Source organism: Schistocerca americana, chromosome 4 (assembly GCF_021461395.2).
Source record: "Schistocerca americana isolate TAMUIC-IGC-003095 chromosome 4, iqSchAmer2.1, whole genome shotgun sequence".
Lineage (NCBI taxonomy): Eukaryota > Metazoa > Arthropoda > Insecta > Orthoptera > Acrididae > Schistocerca > Schistocerca americana.
Window position 1 is genome coordinate 793,844,684 of NC_060122.1, and position 13,495 is coordinate 793,858,178.

The 13,495-nt window shown below is 43.0% G+C and overlaps 1 protein-coding gene and 1 non-coding gene across 2 annotated transcripts in view; both read left to right on the forward strand.

The window, feature by feature from the left end:
- The first annotated feature begins 833 nt into the window (after positions 1-833).
- The window catches only part of LOC124613807 (lysine-rich arabinogalactan protein 19-like), a 407,024-nt gene continuing 394,362 nt past the window's right edge, over positions 834-13,495 (forward strand). Inside the window, exon 1 of the mRNA XM_047142529.1 lies at positions 834-853. Within this exon, the coding sequence (XP_046998485.1) occupies positions 834-853 (20 nt within the window). The remainder of the gene's footprint in view (positions 854-13,495) is intronic.
- Trnap-cgg lies at positions 8,085-8,159 on the forward strand. Its single transcript has one exon. It is a non-coding gene; the product is annotated as a tRNA-Pro (tRNA).

Sequence of the window (13,495 nt, forward strand, 5' to 3'; positions counted from 1 at the left end):
GTTGGAATATTCTCTATTGTAGTGGGCAGTTGGGTGTGAACAGCGCATAGCGTTGCGCAGTTGGAGGTGAGCCGCCAGCAGTGGTGGATGTGGGGAGAGAAATGGCAGAATTTTGAGAGCGGACGATCTGGACGTGTGTCCGTCATAAAGAGTAAATTTATAATATTGGATATCATGAACTGATATATATGTGATGACTTTGGAACATTATTAAGGTAAATACATTGTTTGTTCTCTATCAAAATCTTTCATTTGCTAACTATGCCTATCAGTAGTTAGTGCCTTCAGTAGTTAGAATCTTTTATTCAGCTGGCAGTAGTGGCGCTCGCTGTATTGCAGTAGTTCGAGTAACGAAGATTTTTGTGAGGTAAGTGATTCGTGAAAGGTATAGGTTATTGTTAGTCAGGGCCATTCTTTTGTAGGGATTATTGAAAGTCAGATTGCGTTGCGCTAAAAATATTGTGTGTCAGTTTAGAGTTGATCAGAATAAGTAAAGAGAGAAATGTCTGAGTACGTTCAGCTCTGGTCAGCTGTTTGAAAATCGAATAATGTAAGAGGTTTATCAGCACAGTAATTCATTAAATTTTCTAAGGGGACGTTTCAAACAGAACGGGCATAAACTGGGACGCACCTTCTCGCCGAGGTTGGCGCGGCAGAAGACGACGTTGGCGCCGACGCCGGGCATCATGGGCAGCTTGGAGCCGACGGGCAGGCGGTCCCAGATGGGCAGCCCGTCGCGTGGCACGGCGCCCTTCGGCTTGGGCACCAGCTCCAGCAGCTCCGTGGCCCGCGTCGGCCGGTGCAGCATCAGCGTCTCCAGGTACTTGATCCCCATGGCGCCGAGCCTCTCTCGGTAACGACAAATTCCGATCCCAGCAGTCGACGTACGACCGGCCCCGCAGGCGAGAACAGTCCCCTTACATTTCCCAAAACGTCTCCTTTGAAAGGAGCGGACCTTTACACAGATACTTGGAAGATGAAGAAATCTTTGCTTCCGAAAGTACGAATGAAGTTACCAAAGAATCCGTATATTGTTTTCACTCCCTTCACTTGTCTGTTTATCGTCACACGCATACATACTCTTTGATTGGGAGGCAGTCAATGCCAGCTTATGCGGGAGAAGAGGAATTTATGACACCAGCCGTCAACTTTCACCAGTGACGTAATGGTAATGACCGCTATAGAGTCATGTTTTGATGTCCATTTTGAATTGATTTTGAATTTCAATTTTTTACACAGTGAGCTATTTGTCGTCATATTGTCGTTTATTTGGGTAGATATTACTTTAATCTCTGACGTGTGAGAAACAAAATACTGCCTCTTCTGTTTCGGCGGGAATTCTAGTATTTAGTCGATTCTTCACGATAAATATATTTTATAATTAGTTCTGTTACGTTGGCTACAGCACAGAGAACGTTTTACGATACTAGACTCGTATTCTAGCCGATAAATAGTTGAAGTTCTTCGTGTCATGACAGTTTCAATTCACTCGTGATACAAGCATCGGGTCAATTGTAGTGTCCGACTCCGCACGTTGGCTTTTCAGCTATAACGTCATATCTACATCTACATTTATACTCCGCAAGCCACCCAACGGTGTGTGGCGGAGGGCACTTTACGTACCACTGTCATTATCTCCCTTTCCTGTTCCAGTCGCGTACGCTTCGCGGGAAGAACGACTGCCGGAAAGCCTCCGTGCGTGCTCGAATCTCTCTAATTTTACATTCGTGATCTCCTCGTGAGGTATAAGTAGGGGGAAGCAATGTATTCGACACCTCATCCAGAAACGCACCCTCTCGAAACCTGGACAGCAAGCTACACCGTGATGCAGAGCGCCTCTCTTGCAGAGTCTGCCATTTGAGTTTGCTAAACATCTTCGTAACGCTATCACGCTTACCAAATAACCCTGTGACGAAACGCGCTGCTCTTCTTTGGATCTTCTCTCTATCAACTCGACCTGGTACGGATCCCACACTGATGAGCAATACTCAAGCATAGGTCGAACGAGTGTTTTGTAAGCCACCTCCTTTGTTGATGGACTACATTTTCTAAGGACTCTCCCAATGAATCTCAACGTGGCACCCGCCTTACCAACAATTAATTTTATATGATCATTCCACTTCAAATCGTTCCGTACGCATACTCTCAGATATTTTACAGAAGTAACAGCTACCACTGTTTGTTCCGCTATCATATAATCATACAGTAAAGGATCCTTCTTTCTACGTATTCGCGATACATTACATTTGTCTATGTTAAGGGTCAGTTGCCACTCCCTGCACCAAGTGCCTATCCGCTGCAGATCTTCCTGCATTTCGCTGCAATTTTCTAATGCTGCAACTTCTCTGTATACTACAGCATCATCCGCGAAAAGCCGCATGGAACTTCCGACACTATCTACTAGGTCATTTACATATATTGTGAAAAGCAATGGTCCCATAACACACCCCTGTGGCACGCCAGAGGTTAACTTAACGTCTGTAGACGTTTCTCCGTTGAGAACAACATGCTGTGTTCTGTTTGCCAAAAACTCTTCAATCCAGCCACACAGCTGGTCTGATATTCCGTAGGCTCTTACTTTGTTTATCAGGCAAAGACTCTGTATAGATGCAATTTTTGAAACATGGAGGCAAAAAAAAGAAGGCAGGTGGCATTATAGACTTACCGTGGAGGTAAAAAAGGAAGGGAAGTGCCGCTACAACATAGAGCATATATAACAAAGACTGCGCATGTCCTAATCTCTGCCAAGGTAACGCTTGAAACCAACATGTAAGTCACATAACTCAGGGCAGAAAGCTGAGTTCCTGTCATTTAGCGCTGTGTGAAGTGGAGCTGACAGTTACAGGTCTTCCATTTGCAGCTGAAACAAAGCATTGATTTTGACGACTGTACTACTACTCTAACACAAGGTAGTAGTCCAGTTATCCTAATTTCTCCGAAATTCCTGATAACAAAACAGTGGTTATCGTTTTTTACATGTGGTCAAGTTCAAACATACACTCCTGGAAATGAAAAAAGAACACATTGACACCGGTGTGTCAGACCCACCATACTTGCTCCGGACACTGCGAGAGGGCTGTACAAGCAATGATCACACGCACGGCACAGCGGACACACCAGGAACCGCGGTGTTGGCCGTCGAATGGCGCTAGCTGCGCAGCATTTGTGCACCGCCGCCGTCAGTGTCAGCCAGTTTGCCGTGGCATACGGAGCTCCATCGCAGTCTTTAACACTGGTAGCATGCCGCGACAGCGTGGACGTGAACCGTATGTGCAGTTGACGGACTTTGAGCGAGGGCGTATAGTGGGCATGCGGGAGGCCGGGTGGACGTACCGCCGAATTGCTCAACACGTGGGGCGTGAGGTCTCCACAGTACATCGATGTTGTCGCCAGTGGTCGGCGGAAGGTGCACGTGCCCGTCGACCTGGGACCGGACCGCAGCGACGCACGGATGCACGCCAAGACCGTAGGATCCTACGCAGTGCCGTAGGGGACCGCACCGCCACTTCCCAGCAAATTAGGGACACTGTTGCTCCTGGGGTATCGGCGAGGATCATTCGCAACCGTCTCCATGAAGCTGGGCTACGGTCCCGCACACCGTTAGGCCGTCTTCCGCTCACGCCCCAACATCGTGCAGCCCGCCTCCAGTGGTGTCGCGACAGGCGTGAATGGAGGGACGAATGGAGACTTCAGCGATGAGAGTCGCTTCTGTCTTGGTGCCAATGATGGTCGTATGCGTGTTTGGCGCCGTGCAGGTGAGCGCCACAATCAGGACTGCATACGACCGAGGCACACAGGGCCAACACCCGGCATCATGGTGTGGGGAGCGATCTCCTACACTGGCCGTACACCACTGGTGATCGTCGAGGGGACGCTGAATAGTGCACGGTACATCCAAACCGTCATCGAACCCATCGTTCTACCATTCCTAGACCGGCAAGGGAACTTGCTGTTCCAACAGGACAATGCACGTCCGCATGTATCCCGTGCCACCCAACGTGCTCTAGAAGGTGTAAGTCAACTACCCTGGCCAGCAAGATCTCCGGATCTGTCCCCCATTGAGCATGTTTGGGACTGGATGAAGCGTCGTCTCACGCGGTCTGCACGTCCAGCACGAACGCTGGTCCAACTGAGGCGCCAGGTGGAAATGGCATGGCAAGCCGTTCCACAGGACTACATCCAGCATCTCTACGATCGTCTCCATGGGAGAATAGCAGCCTGCATTGCTGCGAAAGGTGGATATACACTGTACTAGTGCCGACATTGTGCATGCTGTGTTGCCTGTGTCTATGTGCCTGTGGTTCTGTCAGTGTGATCATGTGATGTATCTGACCCCAGGAATGTGTCAATAAAGTTTCCCCTTCCTGGGACAATGAATTCACGGTGTTCTTATTTCAATTTCCAGGAGTGTATTAACAGTTCTTTTGACAAGCGACAGAATGACTGTTCTTTAGTGACTACTTTTTTCTTTTTATTTTTTTTACGATGTGAATTCTCGTAGTTCACCGCTTCCACAAGAACTGAACACAAAATGAAATTTCCGAGGCGCAGCATTAGTTTTCTAGCGATTCCACAAGAATATGTGTGAGACGCTTTAGTAAGCTTTTGTAAGAATGGAAATTCCTTCATGAGCATAATGTCAGATATTTATACAAAATAAGCACATATGTTTTCCTGCTTTTGTTTAATCCAGTACTGATACTGTAACGATATAAAATGTGTTGTTGTTGTGGTCTTCAGTCCAGAGACTGGTTTGATTCAGCTCTCCATGCTACTCTATCCTGTACACGCTTCTTCATCTCCCAGTACCTACTGCAACTGACATCCTTCTGAATCTGCTTAGTGTATTCATCTCTTGGTCTCCCTCTACGATTTTTACCCTCCGCGCTGCCCTCCAGTACTAAATTGGTGATCCCTTGATGCCCCAGAATATGTCCTAACAACCAATACCTTCTTCTAAACAAGTTGTGCCACAAATTTCTCATCTCCCCAATTCTATTCAATACCTCCTCATTAGTTATGTGATCTACCCATCTAATCTTCAGCATTCTTCTGTAGCACCACATTTCGAAAGCTTCTATTCTCTTCTTGTCTAATCTATTTATCGTCCACGTTTCACTTCCATACATGGCTACAGCCCATACAAATACTTTCAGAAAAGACTTCCTGACACTTAAATCTATACTCGATGTAAACAAGTTTCTCTTCTTCAGAAACGATTTCCTTGCCATTGCCAGTCTACATTTTATATCCTCTCTACTTCGACCACTATCAGTTATTTTGGTCCCCAAATAGCAAAACTCCTTTACTACTTTAAGGGTCTCATTTCCTAATCTAATTCCCTCAGCATTGCCCGATTTAATCTGACTGCATTCCATTATCCTCGTTTTGTTTTTGTTGATGTTCGTCTTATATACTCCTTTCAAGACACTGTCCATTCCGTTCAGCTGGTCTTCCAGGTCCTTCGCTGTCTCTGACAGAATTACAATGTCATCGGCGATCCTCAAAGTTTTTTTTTTTTCTGCTCCGTGGATTTTAATTCCTAATCCGAATTTTCCTTTTGTTTCCTTTACTGCTTGCTCAATATACAGATTGAATAACATCGGGGAGAGGCTACAACCCTGTCTCACTCCCTTCCCAACCACAGCTTCCCTTTCATGCCCCTCGACTCTGATAACTGCCATCTGGTTTCTGTACAAATTGTAAATAGCGTTTCGCTCTCTGTGTTTTACCCCTGCCACCTTCAGAATTTGAAAGAGAGTATTCCAGTCAACATTGTCAAAAGCTTTCTCTAAGTCTACAAATGCTAGAAACGTACGTTTGCCTCTCCTTAATCTGTTTTCTAAGATAAGTCGTAGGGTCAGTATTGTCTCACGTGTTCCAAAATTTCGATTTGATATCAAGATAGGTAGCGTAATATATTTAAAAAGGTTGATTATACTGGTGTATTGAGCTGGATATTAGCGATATATTGTCTCAAAAGCTTAGTCATTCACCAAGTTTTACACCAAAGGACCATCATCCATCCTAACTTTCAACTTAAGGTAATACCTCTGCAAGTATTTTAAAGTAATTCACTTACTCAACTGACATTTTCGTCACTTTACCTGATCTATAGGATACAAAATAAGACTTAACTGAGCATATATCAAGGTCTTTACTTCTGCATATAGTAAAAAGCCCAACATTTGATCTGCAACAAAGATGTCATAAATTGTGCACTAGCCTGTAAGTGCGTAATGACATACTCGGCTTCGTGCGTCGAGTCACTGACTTAGATGTCGGTTTCAGTAAAATGACATCATGTGACGTCTATGCTATCTATGGTTTATGCACTACAGGCTTACGTTGCACGTTATTTTGAAACCAGAGTGGGCGGGGCCGTTCGCCATTTTAAGTAGCCCAAAACTTTAGCACACTGCTGTTTACGATTGCTTCAAATGGTTCAAATGGCTCTGAGCACTATGGGACTCAACTGCTGTGGTCATTAGTCCCCTAGAACTTAGAACTACTTAAACCTAACTAACCTAAGGACATCACACACATACATGCCCGAGGCAGGATTCGAACCTGCGACCGTATCAGTCGCACGGTTCCGGACTGCGCGCCTAGAACCACGAGACCACCGCGGCCGGCACGATTGCTTCTTGTTCATTATTTCTGTCGTGTGCGCGCAATAACTGTTTAAAAATTATAGAGCTTACATAAATAACATAGTGTCAGGAAGGCAATTTCGAACGTTTCTCTGTTTTTGAATGCGTATTTCCTCTAGTAAGACGACACATTTGGCAACGTTAACGTAACTTATTTGTTTCTGCTACATTTCGGATAATCTGAAACAAAAGAAACTGATGCGAAAAGCATGCTTTGGCAATCCATTTAATGTCACTTTTTCTGTACTGGTGTCGACAGTAAATGAAACTGGAACTCGGAAACCAGTGCCTGTTTGCTTACTGGTATCGGTGCGGTTTCTTGGTCTTACATTTTCAGCTTTCAACTCGTATGCACAACACTTTCAGCGTTCACGTTTGCAAAAAACTTTTCTACGTGTTCTTTGCAAGCCCATAAACGTGTGCAATGAGGAAACAAGCAAGGCATGCTATCGTAACTTGCGCATGTCAATAAAGCGAACGATTATCGAAATGTCAAAGAATCAGAACAACGTAGAGGTGTATCTACCTGCAGAATAGAGTTCTTGTTTTATTAGTTCATTAGTTTCACAGTGGTATACACATCTTCTCACTTTGAAATCTTTCCTACGATGTGTAATTCAGTGTGTGACCAATAATAGCAATTTACAGGATAAAAAAGAGCATTGTGTAATGCTAAAATGTACTTAAGACCATTTAAAATGGATATTTTGCTTTAATATGTACGGGAGTAACTTTTTAGTAATGACAGCCTAACCTGTGTCAGATCTTGTAGGTCTTGTAAACTCTCTCATGATGATAATATTTGTGTCTTTGTCCGTGGTAAAGGTGTTGATATGAAATGTAAATTAGTTGGCGATATGACTGTATATAACAGTATGTAATAAAGTGGTGGTACATCCTCTGAACGCTAGACATAGAGCTATATCCTTTATTTTAATAAAGCACATGACAGCAAAAAAGAAACCTGTTGGGTCAGTATGAATGACCCATCCCAAACATCCCAGTTACTTATATCTTGATATATGTCGTGAGATTTCTTTCCAACAGCTGCCTATTTGCTTCTTTTCTCGGAATATTTCTGGTGAGTAACTCTGTCAGTTTTTCGGGAACAACGTAACATAGCACAATTGGAATGTGCTTGATTTTACTTTTGAATTTCACTTTGCGGTTTCCAAAGTATTTAACTGTGAATCTTGCTTCGTGATAAACAATTAGTTATTTGATTACCAGAATGAGATTTTGACTCTGCAGCGGAGTGTGCGCTGATATGAAACTACCTGGCAGATTAAAACTGTGTGCCCGACCGAGACTCGAACTCGGGACCTTTGCCTTTCGCGGGCAAGTGCTCTACCATCTGAGCTTCTGTAAAGTTTGGAAGGTAGGAGACGAGAAACTTGCAGAAGTAAAGCTGTGAGGAGCAGGCGTGAGTCGTGCTTCGGTAGCTCAGTTGGTAGAGCAGTTGCCCGCGGAAGGCAAAGGTCCCGAGTTCGAGTCTCGGGCGGGCACACAGTTTTAATCTGCCAGGAAGCTTCAGTTATTTGATTAGTTTCGTGTTCCATGTGTCATTTGCACGATAAATCGTAATGATATGGAACGAGACATTATATAATAACATCAATTTCTTTTGTAAATATGCCTCCATGCTGATAATTTATTAGCTTTTACGTTTCTTAATTACAGATAGACAAATGTTATTAATTCCTACACATCATCATTTACACATTACAGTAGTAGATAATCTTCCGCGGAATAGGAGGAGTTATCAAAGAGAAAAGTTTTCAGTTTGTTTTCAAATTTTAATTTGCTGTGTGTCAGGCATTTTTTTTTCTTCTGGTATTGTAGTGATGCACATCATTCTTCCTGTTGAAGTGCAGTGGATTATTTACAACAAACTTCACTGGAGAATAACTATATGTGAAACGGATAGATTGCTACTCACACTCCGAGCAGCAAGCGGGCACCACGAAAGGAGTGCTCACTTAAGTTTTCAGCCAAAATCTTCAGAAAGGAAGCAGAGTACACACACATAACGGCGGTAGCCAGCTATTCCAGCTAGAATCTTTTTGAAAGACGGAGGAAATGTAACCAATGAATAATTATCGGTTACAGGAATTTAGGCCGTGAGATGCTGCCACAACAATCGGAGCGGTTACTTAGCCGTGTGGTGCGGGGACGAGACAGCTGGTACAGTGTGGCTCGGATGTCGGAGCGTTTGCGGTTTGGAAGGCAGTGAACAACCCAGTAAAGAAGAAAAAGAACGGACACTGAGTGAAGCAGGGCAAGTGTAAAGTAAAATCACAGAATAAAATCTCTACAGTACAAAGTAAACAATACAACCACAATTCATCTACGGTATACGAAAGAAAATATTGCTCTGACGGCTCCACCTACGAATGAAAGGTGATTCCTTTAAACTTTAGATAAGGATCGGATCGATTAGTAGACCCATAAGCAACACAAGCTGACATTTTTGATGAAACGATTGCGCCTCCACACAACCAAAGCACCCAATACTGTCGAAACTGAGCACGGACACGTCAGAGTGACATCACGGGGAAGTCTCACCGCGGTGAATCAACGAGATATGAATGTAGTCAACCTAATGATTTGCGGTAGTTGAAGATGGCGGACAACGGCTTCAAGTTTGTGACGTAATGATACAAAAAAAAAGGTTCAAACGGCTCTGAGCACTATGCGACTTAACTTCTGAGGTCATCAGTCCCCTAGAACTTAAAACTACTTAAACCTAACTAACCTAAGGACATCACACACCCATGCCCGAGGCAAGATGCGAACCTGCGACCGTAGCGGTCGCGCGGTTCCAGACTGTAGCGCCTAGAACCGCTCGGCCACGCTGGCCGGCACGTAATGAAACCTCCCTTTTTTACCTCCATGCTTTGAAAGCAACTGATCATATTCGCAAACAATCGAATGTAGCGTACGATGAAATTACAATCACAGGTCACATGATTAATTATTTAGCCACAAATTAATTCAAAAAGAATTGAAGGTAAAGAAAATAAGTAAAAACAGAAAAAGAGAAGTATACATGTCTGAAATAAGTTACTATCGCAATTTTTGCGAGTAAGAAAACCACAGAAAACCTTTAAATCTATTACAGGAGAGGGCTTGCTGAAGTCGTAACATTATAAAATAGTGTTAATCTATAATAATAGTGATTGAATGTAAAGGAGCTACCGAGGGAAAATGAGGGTTTTGGAGGAAGAAACTGAAATCTAAACAACAGAAAATGAGGGAAGTGATTATATATGTGAAACATAACAAGAACAGCAGCATGAAATGTGGAGAAACCGTCACAGAATTCTTAAAAGAACAGCCAGTACGCAAGTAACGAAAATTTACAAAGTAACAAATATTGGAATCGGTAACTAGAATTAAGTTATACAGGTCAGTTCTAGTTACCCATTCAAACCATTTCAGGGTTCATTATTTAGATCGTTTTCCAGCAGATTTGTGCACTAAAATATAACAGGATTTCAACATTTGCAATTGCTCTCTGAACCACTGTAAAAAGTAACAAATATTGGAATCGGTAGCTAGAACTGACTTAAATAGATTAATTCCAGTTACCGATTCCAAACAATCCACGGTTCATTATTTAGACCATTTTCGCAACACTACAGTGTTACAGGATTTCTGTGTTTGGTATTACTCTCTCCACTGCTATGACACAGAAAAAAACTTGGAATCGGTTCCTAACTGTTTGTTACTTTTTCGTAGTAGTCCAGTGATCAATAAAAACTTTAGAAATTCTACGAAAACAGAGTTCACACACAGCAAACATGTCCAAAATTGTAAACCATCGAATGGCTGGAATCGGTAACTAGAACTGACCTCCTAGGTCCATCATAGTTACCGATTCCAACCATTCCATGATTCATTATTTAGATCGTCTTTCCAACAGATGTGTACACTGAAATGTAATAGAATTTCTGCACTAATAATAGCTCTATGAACTACAGTGAAATGTAACTAATATTCGAATCGGTAACTAGAATTAACATAAATAGGTCAGTTCTAGTTATCGATTCCAGTATTTGTTACTTTTTGTGAATTTTTGTTATTTGTGTACCGGCTTTTTTTAGGATTCCTGTGTCGGTGTCCGTCTGCCCACATTTCGTAGTACTGTTTTATATACGTTATTATTTATTTCATTTTCCCGTTGTTGTTTTTCATTTCAGTTTCTCTTTTATCTTGTTCTTATTTATTTCCGTTATCTTCAGTTCGTTTCGATATAGTGCGTGGCTAAATAAATAATAACGCAAATTGTGATTGTAATTTAATCGCATGCTGCATTCGTTTGTTTACGATTATCATCCGCGGCTTTCAAAGATTGCCTATATGAAGCGCCCTTGCGATCTTGCCTCTGGTATAAAGTCATTGCTCAAAGCCGGCAAGTGGAATCGGGCACAAGAATTTATCCCAAGCATCTATTCCAGACTGTGTGTACCGCAATCTTCGTTTCCTCTGTATAGCTTTGTATGTTTTTTAGTTCGCGCTGCGGCGTTCAATAAGGCGTTAGAGTTTTTCTTGCTATACTCGATTCTTTTCTTCCCAGTAAAGAGTTCAACATCATCTTCCGATAACTGTTTCGATATACTTCCGTTACATGTGTTCGTAACTGTGTATCGCTGATTCTACTTCAGCTATGTAGCTAAAGTGTATTTTATGATACTAGCCCCGATTTATCTACGGTAATTTTTTTGTCAGCAGTGTGTGTCGCGGTATCAATTATAGCTAGAGAGCTTCTTTTGTGTTACCAGAACTCTATTCATACTCTTTCCGATAAATGTTTCTCTTAATATCAAGCATCGTAGTTGTACCTCGAAATATTTCTTTTCCCGATACCATAGTCATATCCACAAGGGGAGGGAGGCGGAGAAGACAAGGGTGGAATAGGGGCTGTTCCTGCTGGAAAAAAAAATAAATAAAAATAAAAATCTTCTCGGAACGAACTCGAATCTGGCCCCGTACCACAGAGAGACGTGTCAGTTCAGTATCAGAGGAAAGACGTACCATGTAAAGTATACCGACTTATAGCAAGAGTACCCAAATACTTTCTTTCGTGAAATCCCAGATCTGTGTCGAGTTTCGACATTCACTGTGAAACTAAACCAATTGCCCCGGGGGGAAGGGGGGGGGGGGGGGGGGAAGGGGGGGTGCGGGAGAAGTTGCACTAACCCAGATCCCTCGTACGCTCTTGTCCGATGCAGTAAATTTTCACAATAAAAACTGCTGGTAGCTTTAATTGCATATCCAAACTTGTCCAATAATATGACGGCATAGCCGCCACGTCGCCATATTGTTTACGTCATCTGACGCACCTCCTTTGCAGGGGACGCTGGAAATGCAAGAAAGCGATCGTCATCTAGCATAATGGCTGCTGCGGAGGGAGGACAGATGTAGGGGAAAAAATTCCTCCTCTTCCTCGAAGGGCAGGCAGCATTCTGGAATCAACATTGTATTTACGCTGCCTACTGCAATGCTACAGCGTGTTGTACAGTTTAGTAGCTGCGATTGGCAGTGGCCGAAAACATTTTGTACTTGCTAGAGTTATCCGACTTCCACCAATTTCTTTGCTCCCAGCAAAGGGACCAGTTATATTGCGCGTCGCTAGTGGCAGTCGACGGCTTGTATCGCAATTTCCACTTTACACAGTCAGTGCTGCCGAAATTGCAGATTGAATCAAGATTATTCAAGTGAAAGCCTATTTACCATTAGTTAAAATCAACTACGTAACTAAAATTAAGTATCCAGTATACATCATCATCATTTAAGACTGATTATGCCTTTCAGCGTTCAGTCTGGAGCATAGCCCCCCTTATAAAATTCCTCCATGATCCCCTGTTCAGTGCTAACATTGGTGCCTCTTCTGATGTTAAGCCTATTACTTAAAAATCATTCTTAACCGAATCCAGGTACCTTCTCCTTGGTCTGCCCCGACTCCTCCTACCCTCTACTGCTGAACCCATGAGTCTCTTGGGTAACCTTGCTTCTCCCATGCGTGTAACATGACCCCACCATGTAAGCCTATTCGCCCTGACTGCTACATCTATAGAGTTCATTCCCAGTTTTTCTTTGATTTCCTCATTGTGGACACCCTCCTGCCATTGTTCCCATCTACTAGTACCTGCAATCATCCTAGCTGCTTTCATATTCGTAACTTCAACCTTGTTGATAAGGTAACCTGAATCCACCCAGCTTTCGCTCCCATACAACAAAGTTGGCCTAAAGATTGAACGGTGCACAGATAACTTAGTCTTGGTACTGACTTCCTTCTTGCAGAAGAGAGTAGATCGTAGCTGAGCGCTCACTGCATTAGCCTTGCTACACCTCGCTTCCAGTTCTTCCACTATGTTGCCATCCTGTGAGAATATGCATCTTAAGTACTTGAAACCGTCCACCTGTTCTAACTTTGTTCCTCCTATTTGGCACTCAGTCCGTTTATATTTCTTTCCCACTGACATTACTTTCGTTTTGGAGATGCTAATCTTCAGACCATAGTCCTTAAATTTCTGATCTAGCTCTGAAATATTACTCTGCAAACTTTCAATCGAATCTGCCATCACAACTAAGTCATCCGCATATGCAAGACTGCTTATTTTGTGTTCACATATCTTAATCTCACCCAGCCAGTCTATTGTTTTCAACATATGATCTATAAATAATATGAACAACAGTGGAGGCAGGTTGCAGCCTTGTCTTACCCCTAAAACTACTCTGAACCATGAACTCAGTTTACCGTCAACTCTAACTGCTGCCTGACTATCCATGTAAAGACCTTTAATTGCTTGCAAAAGTTTGCCTCCTATTACACAATC